The 12,499-nt window shown below is 45.7% G+C and overlaps 1 protein-coding gene across 1 annotated transcript; it reads left to right on the top strand.

Moving 5' to 3' along the window:
- The first annotated feature begins 5,224 nt into the window (after positions 1-5,224).
- Positions 5,225-11,871, top strand: LOC120696989 (chaperone protein ClpC2, chloroplastic-like). Its single transcript, XM_039980070.1, has 10 exons — positions 5,225-5,422; positions 6,096-6,680; positions 7,747-7,862; positions 7,961-8,083; positions 8,157-8,342; positions 8,937-9,152; positions 9,304-9,521; positions 9,733-9,808; positions 9,890-9,979; positions 10,499-11,871. The coding sequence occupies exons 2-10, from the start codon at positions 6,119-6,121 to the stop codon at positions 11,675-11,677; spliced, it is 2,766 nt and encodes a 921-aa protein (XP_039836004.1). The 5' UTR covers positions 5,225-5,422; positions 6,096-6,118; the 3' UTR covers positions 11,678-11,871.
- The last annotated feature ends 628 nt before the right edge of the window (positions 11,872-12,499 follow it).

The raw sequence follows: 12,499 nt of genomic DNA on the forward strand, positions 1-12,499 counted from the left end.
GGAGCAGCCCCCTTCTTTTGGGCAACCTGGACTGCGGCAGCAGGGAGCGTATCGAGGGGATTCCTCAGCTCATTGGGCTTTGGAACCCAAACCTGCTTCTGCGGAGGTGCTTTCGGTGGTTCTTTAAGCACACCATCCGCGGGGTCAACAAGCGAAGACTGCGTGCTCGTGCTAGCAGTGTTTTCAGCAGCCTTGCCAATCTTACCATACAACCTGTCAAAGTCTGACTTCGTGTATGTGTAACCGACCCCAAACCCATCACCACGCTTGAACTGCTTAATCATCATGCCCAACTGCGGCTCACTGCTAGAAACCCAACTCAGAATCGCCCCTAAGATAGGTATTCCCATTCTCCAAGTTGGCTTTCTCTACCGCAAAACTATCTAGATCAGCAATCAATCCAGGGCAAACAGAGCAGTCAACAGGTGGGCTAGACTCTACGACCTTAGTCTTCCCAAAAGACTTGATCAAAGCGTTCTTCTCATCTAGCTCCGACCTAAGCATGGGACAAAGCTTAGAAGCACCAAGCAAAACTGGCCTAGACTTCATCTCCTCTAGCTCGCACACAACAGTAGCAAACTTGGACTGCAACGAAGCTAGATTGGACTTAAAGATAGGACACTCATCGCATTCAAGCACATCGCTAACAATTGGAGCGTCCTTAACCAGTTCTAGTTCATGCTTGGCCTTAGCGAGCTCATGAGACACGTTTGAAAGCGAAGTCTTAGCAACATCTAAGTTCGCGACGTTCTCATCATGCTTGGCACGGAGAGCAACAAGATCGTTCATGTGAGATATGCAGCCAGCGCACTCATCCTCACTAGATTTCTCCCTAGCACAAGCCAGCTCAGCCCTAAGCTTTCTACGTTCTCTAGCTGCTTCCTTAAGCAGCCTTTTCTGGTTGTCGAGAGTGGCGTACAACTCCCTAACCTCTGTATCTAGCAGGTCGATCGTGGAGTTTACCTCTGAATCACTCTCGGATCTAGGAGAAGAGTCGGCGTGCGTCGGTGTAGCATGTCCACCTGGAGACGCACGGGCACCATTGGCTTCACCGGCCATGGTGCAGAAGCCCTTGCTCCGACCGGCCGCCAAGCATAGGCCGATGAAGCCGGTGGCTTCCTTGTCCCGCTTCTTCTTCTTCTTGTCGTCGTCGTCGGAGGTCGGTGAAGAAGAGCGGTCGGTGTCGGAGCTCTTGTCGAGGTCGCTGAGCTGCGCCAGAAAGGCCTTCTCCCGCTTCTTGGCCTTGTACTGGAAGCGCTTCTTGAGCGACTCCTTGTAGAAGCGTCCTCCCCGGTCCCGACTGCGGTGCTTGTGGCGCCGACGCTCCTTGTTGGAGCCTCCCTCGTCGCGGTCGCGGTGGCGGTAGTAGTCAAAGTGGTTGTTCTGGCCACCGCCGGACTTCTTGGGGCAATCGGCGATGAAGTGGTTTAGATCGCCGCAGTTGTAGCACCCGGGGTTCTTCTTCCTCTGCCTGTTGTGGTAGACGCGCTAGAACTTGCCGATGAGAAGGCACAAGTCGTCATCGCCCAGCGTCTCCAGCTGCTCATCTGTAACAGAAGGCAAAGAGGCAAGAGAAAAGCCAAGAGCAGAGTTAGCATTAGAGCTCGATCCACCAGGGCCAGTCACAAGAGCAATGCTCTTGGAAGGAGGGGCACCATTGAGCTTGGCTCGTGTCTGGTTATCCACCTCCGTGGCCTTGAGCTTGCTGAAAAGCTCGTTCACCGTCAGAGTCTCATAGCCAGCAGACTCAATGATGGTGTTCACCTTGAGATCCCACACTGAGCGATCAAGTGCGTAGAGCAACTTGAGAGCCTTCTGGTGCTCTGTGTACTCAAGGGCATCAGCAGATCTGTTCGCATTGACTTTGTTCACAATCGACTGAAAACGACTGAACATCAAGTCAATGCTCTCACCCGGCTCCTGTGTGAAGTTCTCGTATTCACGCCGGTGAGTCTCGAACAGTCTGGCCTTCACCTGAGGTGTGCCCTCGTGGTAGTTCTCAAGGCACGTTCAAATCTTGTGGGCTTCCTGAAAACCCTGGACGCGTGAGAACTCCGCACGAGAAACGCCAGCGAACAAGACATTGATGGCCTTGGCGTTAGCCTCGTGCTGGGTCACCTGAAGGGGCGTGGTCCTAACAGCCAGCACCTCATAAAGCTGGTTTGTGGTAATTTCCCAGACCTCGGCTCCCATGCTCTGCAAGAAGGCTCTCATGCGAACCTTCCAGTAGGCATAGTCCTCGCCGGAGAACACCAGGATCTTAACAAGACTCGCCATGGTCGCCAAGTGGTTTTCGAACCGGTTAAGGTATTGAAAACCTCAACCAAGCTTGGATACCAATTGAGGGACCGAAACTGGCGATCAGAGGGGGGGTGAATGGGAGCCGATCAAAATTTCTCTCGAAATCGAATCATCGGCCTATATCCCAAAATCACCACAACCCCTCGAACCTAGGAAATGATAGAATAGCTATGAACTAGCTATCTCTGAGAAACAACGCCCTAGGAAACTACGCGGAAGCAAATCGAGTCAAAACGCAAATCTGGACTGCAGAGACCGGTCAGACCGGTTGCACAGACCGGTCAGACCGATCGGGCTGGGAATTCAAATTCCAGACCGGTCAGTCCGGTTACTCAGACCGGCCAGACCGGTCGCTCCCAGACAGCCCGCCAACAAAGCTCCAAATGTCAAATTTCGAGTAAACGAAGTCCAAATTCGATGAAATTTGGAGGATAGCTTCGCATCTACCCCATGAACATATCCCCAAGAGATCTTTCCCAAAAGATTAACAGATCGTGAGAAATCGAGGGAAGATCAAAGAGGATTGGGGTTTTCTCAAAAACTCAAAATCTCCAATTCGTGAGAACTTGCGATTCTAGGGTTTTGGCACTAGACTAGATAGATCAGACTCGTCACAACGAGTTCGGCAAAACACAAATTCACGGGCTTGATTCCTCTAAACACGAAACATCCCAAAAGAGGAGAAATCAAGTCCAAAACACAAAAGAGAAGGGAGAGGATGAGAACTCAGCACACAAAGGTGAATCTCAATAAGATTTCATTCATAAATTTCGGAGGAATTCACCTATATAAAGCTAGAGCCATCCGCCCATCATCCACCCTCTAGATTTGAGAGATTAGCTATACCTAACCCTCTTTTGCGTTGGAGTTCTTGGCCCTAACCTGGAGCAGGGGCAGGGAGAAGGAAAAACGAAGAGAAAACAAAAGACTCAAGAAACTCATCCAGCCACGGGCTGGTGGGGGGGGGGGGGGGTTTATACCCAGCTGCTGCGGCCAGACCGGTCAGACCGGTCAGACCGGTCGGGTCTGCAGCAGCCCGCTGTACAGACTCGATCGACGGCGGAGCTTCTTTCTTCGACTCGAAGTCTTTGCTGCGATGCCGCCACGTCGACGAAGTACCGGTCCGCGGTTTTGGAGGGTCCGCGAAACCCGGGTACGTGGCCGGTTTTGAGAAAACCGTCAAAACCTCACGCGCGGGAAGATTCCCGCCTCCACGCCGTGGCCCTAGACGCCGTTCCCGCCTCGGCCTTCTGACGGCCCTAGACGCCGCCCGACGCCCGTCACCTCCTCGCCCGCAGCGAGGCCCTAGACGCCGTCAACGCCCGTCGCCTCCGTCAGTCCCGAGACTGACGCCCGTGCCTCCACGACTTGACGTCTTCAACCGCCGTCCGCCTGCTTGGTTTTGTGGCGCAAACCAAGAAACCCGCCTTTCGTCGCCGCTTGCGCCCTCGATCTAGGAGTGGACGCCATAGCTGTCGCCCGGTCCGAGCTCCGGTCCCGGCTGCCCTTCACCGCCGTCCACCGCACGGTCCATCGGCCACAGCACCTCCACGGCAGCTCCCCGTCGACACTCGACGCCCGTGTACCTGCAATCCACAGACCAAGCGCACGATCACACCGCACGGTTGACAATTCACTCATCACACGCAAGATAGAGTACTTAACATTCCTCAAATTGTCGGTGTAGGACCCGTTGCTTCGCTTGATACTGGTTTCAGGTTAATTTTTGTCAGTATTCATCTTAGTTTCTCTTCGTTTTCATCTCTGCAATGCTAGATGAAATCTCAACTCAACCTGTAGTTATTTAGGTCCTTGCAGCATGGTTGTCCAAGTTCGCAAAGATGAATGTCTGCATCCGAAAGAGGAAGTGCCGCAGTACAAGTCGCATTTGTGTTCTTCACATAACTTGTCCCGTGGACGTGGTGGGTTGTTTGGCAGGCGGATAACTGTTCAAAGACCTGCAAAAAATCCTTCAGTTTCAGTGTAATGGTTTCAGAATTCAGATGGCAACAAAAGCTTGAAAGCTACCGCTGCAGTAGCAGCGTGCACACGACAAAACCCTTCGACGATTCAGAAACTGATGGCCTACGAGGCTCTGGCGCCTGCGGGAAGGAACACCCCATCACAACACCGGCCATGTCAAGATTTTTGTATGCGTATGTTTGTGTTCATGTCACCTGCCCACATGGTTGTAAAAGATCAGAAAGAGAAATGTGTATAAACAAGTAATGGTTTGTTATGTGGCTCAACGGATTGATGCTTACAGTTTGGCAAGAGAAAAGTATCTCACGGTTGGGTATGATTGGATCGCTTCCAAAATATACCGTACTAAAATGCAGGTAAGATCATAAATTTTAGCACTCGCTTGGTTGAAGGTTAAAAAAGGTAGTCCACCTAACCAAGTGCTATTCTAAACTTGCAAATATTTTAGTAAAAAAAATTTAGCATGCACATTTTGACATGCTAACATTTCAATAACCAAGCAGGCCTGTAGCTCCTGTCTACATGATGTACTTGTACTCAAAAAAATATACTAAAATTGCTGTTAGTTTTTTAAAATGTTTGTTTTCTTCGTGAACTTGCATGCACTTATTCATATCGTTTTCAACCTCGTTGAAGATCGCGATCCAATGAAGTCTTGATCGAAATCTCGGCCATGCTCAACCATGCCAGGTGGACTCCACAATGATCCATAACATGATAATAAAATATAAAAGTGTTCATATTACATTATTACTTAGGCATCCTCAGTCAATTTTGTCAACTACTGTTTGCCCCTCAACATTTGCTGATCAGCTGATTCTGTTCTCACACTCGGGGCAAAAAAAATCTGTTGCCCCCCCAAAAAATATCTATCACAGTGCATGGCATGAACAAAATTGCGGACTTGTCAAAAATTTCCCGTCCTGAGAAATGCAGAAACAGAAAATAGAAAACTTAGGAAACAGACAAAAGGCAGAATCAGGAGTCTGGACGAAAGGAGGGGAGAGAGGGTGTTCTTGTTCTCTTTCTTATTCGGCACTCGGCCAGGCCAAGCAAGCGCCCCCTTATCTCCAGGGACCACGGGAGGACGCAACACCAACGCCCTTCTCCTCCTCCTCCTCTCTCTCTCTCCTCGGAGGTGAGCGCCACCATCCCTTCTCTCTCCCTCCCTCTGAATTCCTCGTTCTTGGGTTGGGTAATTTCCTTGTTCTTGGTTGCGCGCCCGATTCTCGCGTTGTGGTTTCGTGTTCTTCGATTGATGGATTGTCAATCACCTGTTGTCGGATTGTTGGCTGTGATTCTTGGCCCTGAATCTAGAGATTGTTCTGTGGGGAAAATATTGGTTTTTAGTTTAGTTTTGGTTCTGGATAAGATGCATGGCTGATCTCCCTCTCCCCCTCTAGTTATAATCGATGCCAATGTGAGGTTGCAACTGCAACATTATTCCTTATTTAATTCAATCGATAGGCGCAGTTCATAGATGTGATCCTTTTCTGAACCTGAGAAAAAAACTCCTTTTTTCTGTACTCCCAAATCCAAATGGTTATTTCTTTTGCGGATGTCCAGTCCATGTCCATCCAGATTGTTACGGATTATTATTTTGTTATAGGAAGATGAAGCGCAGTTTATTTTCCAGCTTTCAGCACAGTTTGCTTTTGCAAATTGTTTGGGGTATCACCTGGATGTAGGGCGATATGTTGAAGATTTTGCTTGTATTGTTGCTGTGAATGTTTTGATTTCATCCGTCCTGTCCATCTGTTATTTGAGGATTGGTACTAACTATTCCTAAACTATCTAATGTCTTTGCGCAGGTTAAGGGACGGTGCTTCTGACCATGGCAGGAACTTTACTCCAGTCAGTTGCCCTCGGAACAACATTTGCAGGTCGCATAAGCACCCAGCAATTGAGGTCCCATGGCGCCAGGAGGCCTGTCTCTATGTTGGCAATGTCGCTTAGCCGCCCTGTCAAGATGTCAGCATTTGTTGGCCTAAGATCGGTACATAGCTTCTCGATCACACCGACAGTGTCCAATTCCAGGTCAGCAGTTGCATCTTACAGATCGTCTCGGCGGACAAGGCGTTCTCGTTTTGTTACTCGGGCGATGTTTGAGAGGTTTACAGAGAAAGCTATTAAGGTCATCATGCTTGCGCAAGAGGAAGCAAGGCGCCTGGGTCACAACTTTGTTGGAACCGAGCAAATTCTCTTGGGTCTGATCGGAGAGGGCACTGGTATTGCAGCAAAGGTGCTCAAGTCCATGGGTATAAATCTCAAGGATGCACGTGTGGAAGTGGAAAAGATCATTGGGCGGGGCAACGGCTTTGTTGCTGTTGAAATACCATTCACACCGCGCGCTAAACGTGTTTTGGAGCTCTCATTGGAGGAAGCTCGCCAATTAGGTAGGTTAATCAATGTTTCTCTCAAACTTTCTCCTTGTCGTGATGACTTCAGTTTCAGTTCCTTTTCTCTCTAATTAACTATTTACAACTAAAATAAGTAGAAGGAGTCGCCAACTATGTAATGTATGCTTCTCGAGGTTCTTGTGATACCCTTTTGTCTTGTCTTCTGTTCCTTAATTCACTACTTATATTGAATTAAAACATATTAGAAGGATTGTCTCTGTTGACCAACATTTTGTTTCCCCAGAATGGAATTTCTTTTCCTGATCGCTTCCAGATTTAGGTGTTTTTTAATAGTCCTGGTAAAGCTCACAGACAATGTTTTTTTAAACAAAAGATTTTGATTAAAAAAATGTGTTAGACTTGGTGGATTTTCAGATATGAAGATATCTGATGGCTTCTTGACATACCTGCTAATGTCCTTTCCCTTAAAATTTAACGATTTTTTTTATTTGAGAGGGATCCTGATTTGATAATGGACAATTCATTCCAATATTTATATGTAGTTGATCTTTCATTTGTCTATCGTGCCACTTTTTTAAGTATTGAATGGAAGAGTAGTTTGCAAGCTGGAAAATAGCAATGTGCCCCAGTGACAGGTGGCTTCGGTCTCCACTATCAGCTTCATACTGGATACTTCCAAACTTTACATATTTGCATCATTAAGGGCCTGTTTGTTTCACATCATCCATAAATAATATTTTGTCCGTTTTAACAATTCAGGTTTTGAAATGCCATTGAACTAAAATATACATTATTTTCTTCATTTAGTTGCTGTGTCCATATTTTCTTTTGGCGTTGTCGACTTGTATATTTAAGACATCACCCCCTGCTTTCTCATGCATTATGGTGGATCTACTGCCATATTAACAGACAAAACACCCTTTATCTTGTTCCTTGAGCAAATATGTGGACTTCCTATGTTAACTGTCAGGGCATTATATTAACCAGAATATCATATCCTTTGTGTATCATATTACAGAGCACTTGATTTTATCATTATATTCCGACTCTTGTTAAGCTACATAGAAGATTTCTTTCGAGCACTAAATACTTTCATTTCCAGGACACAATTATATTGGATCTGAGCACCTGCTTCTTGGACTGCTTCGCGAGGGTGAAGGTGTGGCGGCTCGTGTACTTGAGAGTCTCGGAGCTGACCCTAGCAATATCCGTACACAGGTAGACTATATCTGATTTCTTTTTCTAACAGGATGAAGTAGTCTGTTTGAAAAAGAAACATTGTTTATTTGCTTGTTTTTAATGTCGTGGACCTCTAGGTTATCCGAATGATTGGGGAGACCACAGAAGCTGTTGGTGCTGGAGTTGGAGGAGGGAGTAGTGGTAATAAGATGCCAACACTTGAGGAGTATGGAACTAATTTAACAAAATTAGCAGAAGAGGTAATATTGCTGACCTACTGCATTATAAGAGGCACAAGTGCTGGATTAGAATTAATATTGATCATATCTGCAGGGAAAGCTAGATCCTGTTGTTGGTAGGCAGCCACAGATTGAGCGTGTGGTACAAATTTTAGGCAGACGAACAAAGAACAATCCCTGCTTGATTGGAGAGCCTGGTGTTGGAAAGACTGCAATTGCTGAGGGGCTTGCTCAACGCATTTCTACTGGCGATGTGCCTGAGACGATAGAAGGGAAAAAGGTAGCCTTTTGCATCATTTCGAAGCAAAACATGCAATATGTTTCTGTACATAGTATTTTGTTTAATTCATTCTGCAGCTAATGTGAACATATCAGCTTAGGAATAATCTTTTCTTCTTACATACATCTGTTTTGTTGTGTATGGTATATTTCTGCTGCTGTACATGAGGGTGCATGCACATGTTTGCTCTTCTCTTTCTCATTTTACTTGTGTAGTCCCTTCCAGTGGGCATTTAAGTATGTAGGCACAATGTTAATGTTTGAAGATCTGCTCGATATTTCGGGCCATACTAGCGCCAATATTATATTTAAGTATTCAAATTATTACAGAATTTATAATCATCTGCACTGATGCACGCAATAATTGAGCGAATGAATGAGCAAAGTATTCTGTACATATTTGTACTTATTTGTGATACATTATATTAGAATTGTAAGTGATTAATCTCAGCTCACTAGTAGATGTGGACTGGTAGTAGTTTCAGAGTATATGGGGGACATTATCAATACCATACTTTTCAATTTTTTTTCTGCTGTGTTTCTGCATTCTTTTGATGAGATTTTGAGGAAATGATGGAAAACAAATTTACCACAGGTCATTACCCTTGACATGGGACTTCTTGTTGCTGGCACAAAATACCGTGGAGAATTCGAAGAAAGATTAAAGAAGCTGATGGAAGAAATCAAGCAAAGTGATGAGATAATACTCTTTATTGATGAAGTTCACACACTGATAGGAGCAGGAGCAGCTGAAGGTGCTATCGATGCTGCTAATATTTTGAAGCCAGCATTAGCAAGAGGTGAATTACAGGTGTGTAGATAATACATTTTCCTATGTTATATGTTTTCTTTTCTTTTGGATATGTCCGGTATCTTTTTTTTTGTGCCCCTTCAACTGAGATTTTTCAGCGCTCTTGCTTGTTTTGAGGTTGTTACAACTAACTTGTTATGGTCAATTTCAGTGTATTGGAGCAACTACACTTGATGAATATAGGAAGCACATTGAGAAAGACCCAGCCCTGGAAAGGCGTTTCCAACCAGTGAAAGTGCCAGAGCCAACAGTAGATGAAACCATAGAAATTCTCAGAGGACTTAGGGAACGATATGAGATCCATCATAAACTTCGTTACACTGATGAAGCACTGATCGCAGCTGCAAAGCTTTCATATCAATACATCAGGTCTGTGAACTGTGAATAAGGAAATGTTGCTTACGTTCAAAAAGGAACAAGAAATGTCGCATACTTACTCACTTCAGCTGATCATGTATCAAAGTACAAGCAAAGTACTCTGCAACCTTAGCTAATATCTTGGAGGGGGGGGGGGGAGCATGTTCACAGATGATTTACCTTTGCATCTTTATCATCACCTGACATCACATTTTGTTTGTAGTGATCGTTTCCTCCCGGACAAGGCAATCGACTTGATTGATGAAGCAGGTTCCCGTGTTAGGCTACAGCATGCACAGGTACAAGTCATCTGCTTTCGTTTATTTTGATGCATAATTTTTGCATGCCTTAAACAATTCTAAATGGAACTTCTGGTTCAGGTTCCTGAGGAAGCAAGAGAGCTTGATAAGGAGCTCAAACAAATAACAAAACAGAAGAACGAAGCTGTTCGTAGCCAGGATTTTGAAAAGGTATTTTACATAAGGTTTACTAAATTTGATTTCTCCTTCAGGTTTGTGTCGCAACTTAAATGTTGTACTAGGCCTCCTGGTAGATCATAGTACTTCGTAACTTCCATCCACCATAACTGTTCTATAGACAGTATTCATTAGTATATACAAAATATTTACCTATACAGTTGGCAGATGGCAAATACTTTAGGATGAAGCAGCAATTCCTGTTCCTTCCATCACTTTTCTTATTTGAGTGAAGTTCTCCATTTATATTTTAAAATGTAATAGAACAATGAGTAAAAAACAAATTGTTCCGTACTTTTGTCTTTAAATAGTTACCAGTGACAATCAAATATTCCTTAATTTGCATTTCACTTATCTTTCCGTCTGCCTCTTCTTTTAATTACTTTCCCTGCTTTCATCATATGTGTTGATGCCTATGCTCTGCCTTTCTGCCTGTACTTATGTTTACTTAGTTGCATGCACCTTTTTTCTGACTCTCATAACAAATTTCCCTTTTTTATGTCTTTACATTAGGCTGGAGAGCTGCGAGACCGTGAAATGGAATTGAAGGCGCAAATAACAGCCCTCATTGACAAGAGCAAGGAGATGAGCAAAGCAGAGGAGGAATCTGGAGAGACAGGACCAATGGTTAATGAAGCAGATATCCAGCACATAGTGTCGTCATGGACTGGCATTCCAGTGGAGAAGGTCTCTAGCGATGAATCTGATAAGCTTCTTAAGATGGAAGAGACTTTGCACAGACGTGTCATTGGCCAAGATGAGGCTGTTGTAGCAATTAGTCGCTCCATCCGCCGTGCTCGTGTGGGCCTCAAGAACCCCAACAGGCCAATTGCAAGCTTTATTTTCGCAGGTCCCACCGGTGTTGGGAAGTCAGAGCTCGCAAAGACCCTTGCTGCCTATTACTTTGGCTCTGAGGAGGCTATGATCCGGCTTGATATGAGTGAATTTATGGAGAGGCACACAGTGTCCAAGCTGATCGGTTCACCTCCAGGATATGTTGGATACACTGAGGGTGGCCAACTGACAGAGGCAGTTCGACGGCGGCCATACACAGTTGTGCTCTTTGATGAGATTGAGAAGGCACACCCTGATGTCTTCAACATGATGCTCCAGATTTTGGAAGATGGGAGGTTGACCGACAGCAAGGGAAGAACGGTGGACTTCAAGAACACCCTCCTGATCATGACCTCAAATGTTGGGAGCAGTGTCATCGAGAAGGGTGGGCGCAAGATTGGTTTTGACCTCGACTCTGACGAGAAGGACAGCAGCTACGGCAGGATCAAGAGCCTCGTCATTGAGGAGATGAAGCAGTACTTCCGCCCTGAGTTCCTCAACCGTCTTGATGAGATGATCGTCTTCAGGCAGCTCACCAAGCTCGAAGTCAAGGAGATTGCGGACATCATGCTCCAGGAGGTCTTTGACCGACTCAAGGCCAAGGACATCAACCTGCAGGTCACTGAGAAGTTCAAGGAGCGGGTGGTGGACGAAGGCTACAACCCCAGCTACGGTGCGCGGCCGTTGAGGCGGGCTATCATGAGGCTGCTGGAGGACAGCCTTGCAGAGAAGATGCTTGCTGGGGAGGTCAAGGAGGGTGACTCCGCCATTGTGGATGTTGACTCAGAGGGTAAGGTCGTCGTGCTCAATGGTCAGGGTGGCATTCCCGAGCTCTCAACTCCTGCGGTCGCCGTTTAGATCGTAAATAACAGCTGACAAAATAGTTGAGTTTTCGTTTCAAACACATTATCATGTAGCTAGCGGATAACTATGTATATGTAGTGGTATAGTCGAAGGAAAAAATCAATGTTGCCTTCGAATTTTTCTTTTCGAATTCAAGTATTTTTGTCTCTGAAATCAATCTCACCAGGAACGATAACGTGTAGAGACTAGTTACGCTTGATTTTTAAGTGATGGGGATCTGGAATGATATTGAATTAAACTAAAGTTACCATCTGATGCGCGAGAGAAATACCAAAGAAACATTATGACCATTGTTGATTCACAAGAGAACTGAGGGTAAAACTGAATATTTAGTGCTGGTGTATACCGTTTGGTGAGTAAAATTTACTGAACTTCTGGTACTAATGTTGTGTAACACAAAACCATGATATTCAAAAAATAATTTGAAATCTGTACAATGTGAGGGACCGAAACTGGCGACCAGAGGGGGGTGAATGGGAGCCGATCAAAATTTCTTCCGAAATCTGAAACGTCGGCCTATGTCCCAAAATCACCGCAAGCCCTCGAACCTAGGTCAGCGAGAATAGCTATGGACAAGCTATCTCGAAGCAGAAGACCCAGGTCGCAGCGCGGAAGCAAAGCGAGTCGAAACGCAGAACTGGACTGCAGAGACCGGTCAGACCGGTCGGGCTGGGAATTCAAACTCCAGACCGGTCAGACCGGTTACTCAGACCGGTCAGACCGGTCGCTCCCAGACAGCCCGCCAACAAAGCTCCAAATGTCAAATCTTGAGTAAATGAAGTCCAAATCCAACCAAACTTGGAGGAAAGCTTCGTA

Source organism: Panicum virgatum, chromosome 3K, assembly GCF_016808335.1.
Source record: "Panicum virgatum strain AP13 chromosome 3K, P.virgatum_v5, whole genome shotgun sequence".
NCBI classification, from domain to species: Eukaryota; Viridiplantae; Streptophyta; class Magnoliopsida; order Poales; family Poaceae; genus Panicum; species Panicum virgatum.

Bases quoted from the DNA above. Each gene is read 5' to 3' on its own strand.
- LOC120696989 (XM_039980070.1), top strand. From the start codon at position 6,119: ATGGCAGGAACTTTACTCCAGTCAGTTGCCCTCGGAACAACATTTGCA. The intron at 9,522-9,732 runs GTCTGTGAACTG...TTTTGTTTGTAG, and splicing joins CTTTCATATCAATACATCAG to TGATCGTTTCCTCCCGGACA. The intron at 9,809-9,889 runs GTACAAGTCATC...CTTCTGGTTCAG, and splicing joins TTAGGCTACAGCATGCACAG to GTTCCTGAGGAAGCAAGAGA.